Source organism: Blastomyces dermatitidis (genome assembly GCF_000003525.1).
Source record: "Blastomyces dermatitidis ER-3 genomic scaffold supercont1.2, whole genome shotgun sequence".
NCBI lineage: Eukaryota > Fungi > Ascomycota > Eurotiomycetes > Onygenales > Ajellomycetaceae > Blastomyces > Blastomyces dermatitidis.
The window spans coordinates 511,811-513,354 of NW_025544775.1; the positions used below are offsets into that span (position 1 = coordinate 511,811).

General features: G+C 43.3%; 1 protein-coding gene across 1 annotated transcript; it reads right to left on the reverse strand.

Annotated features, from left to right (window-relative positions):
* Positions 1 to 97: 97 nt before the first annotated feature.
* BDCG_01414 (uncharacterized protein) lies at positions 98 to 727 on the reverse strand (the record flags this gene model as incomplete). Its single annotated transcript, XM_045416915.1, has 1 exon — positions 98 to 727. The coding sequence occupies exon 1, from the start codon at positions 599 to 601 to the stop codon at positions 98 to 100; it is 504 nt and encodes a 167-aa protein (XP_045273875.1). The 5' UTR covers positions 602 to 727.
* Between the last annotated feature and the right edge of the window lie 817 nt (positions 728 to 1,544).

Here is a 1,544-nt window from a genome sequence, read left to right on the forward strand (position 1 = left end):
CGTGATATATTCGCAATGACGCGTAGCAAAAAATATATATACATAAAAGGTACTACATAAAACACAATATAGAGATGAGATAGAGAAAGCTATATACTCACGGCTCATTTTCGCGACCAGGCCTGGGGCCTACGCGCGTCTGTTTGCGCTTGGGGATTGGGGCGCCAGAGCCAATTCGACAGTCTACCACGCCATCCCTCGCAGCTCTTAAGCATTTTTCGGAGACAGCGCACGTACACTTGAGAGGGTCAAGGGCAGGTCTCTTTCTCTTTGCAGCTAGCCTTTCTTCCGGTTGCTGTAGGGTAATTGGGCGATCCACACGCGTAGTGGTCTCCTCGAGGGCAGAGGCAGACTCAGTTTCCTCGATCTGCAAGTCGCTGCTATCGGCTGCATCCATGGCGCCGGTGGCAGGAGTTGCAGTTGTTCCTGAAGCGGGTGTTACAGATGTCGGTGTCAAGATCGCAGCAGGAGGTGTGCTGGCGGATTGCTTCTGTCTCAGCTCCTTGAGAGCCGCCGCGACTTTCTCAGCGAATGGGCGGTTGGGGATAGAGATGATCCCTTGTGTTTGATTGGGCTCTGGTTTCACATTGCCAGGCTCCATTGTAAAATTGTTTGGATTGAAGAGAGGAAGGAAAGCGAGTTTAGATCTTTTAAATCAGACCATCAGAGGACTTGAACTTTGCCTTGTAGAGAAATAACTTTGTGCGAAAGAAATGTGCAATTTCGATTCAAATGTTGATTGAAAAGTGGAGGATTGGCTGAAAACGGGTGAATGAGAAACAGGCTAAACTGTATTAAGCGCCTGAGAGAATGCTCTCCTCATTACAACTCAATGTATGCGCCGACTAATCTGATGAAAAGAGCGGGGGATTGCAGGTTGCATTCAATCAAATGAAATTGTGGTGTTGACGTGATGATGATTTTTAAAACTGTTTAACTTCCGCAGTTGACAGAGCAACTGTGGGGCAGGCAGCCTCTGATGACATTTGAGTAATTTTCTAACTAGTGTTCTGTTTCAATGAGTACAACATCAATGATACTGTGATTGTAGTAACTAGCAATCAAGGTTCTCCTCATTATTGATGTTGTGTCTTACTGTCTTGATATGATCAATGATAGAGGCTTCCCATCAATAAACAGTTATAAATTGAGATGACAGAAAATTACACTAATTGTGTTATTGTTTCCTCCTATAGAGTATATATTCAGACAAGTCTCTATCTACATAGTAAGAGTTGTCTCTCTCTCTCTCTGTGTACTGTATTGTATTGTATTGTACTGTACTGTAATGTACTGTACTGTACTGTACAAGTAATATATGCGTGATGAAAGCCAAGACTGACTAACCCATATACAGTAATATACTTGCGTGTCTATATAATGAGTATTTTGTGGAATTAAGCTTTTACACTGAAAAACATCATTTGTCACTATATATATATATATATATATATATACAAGCATCAAATGCTCGCTTACGCTCGCTTTTCTGCTTGCGCAGCCCTCTCTACCACTTCCACCCTCCCCCCCAACCACTCCCTACC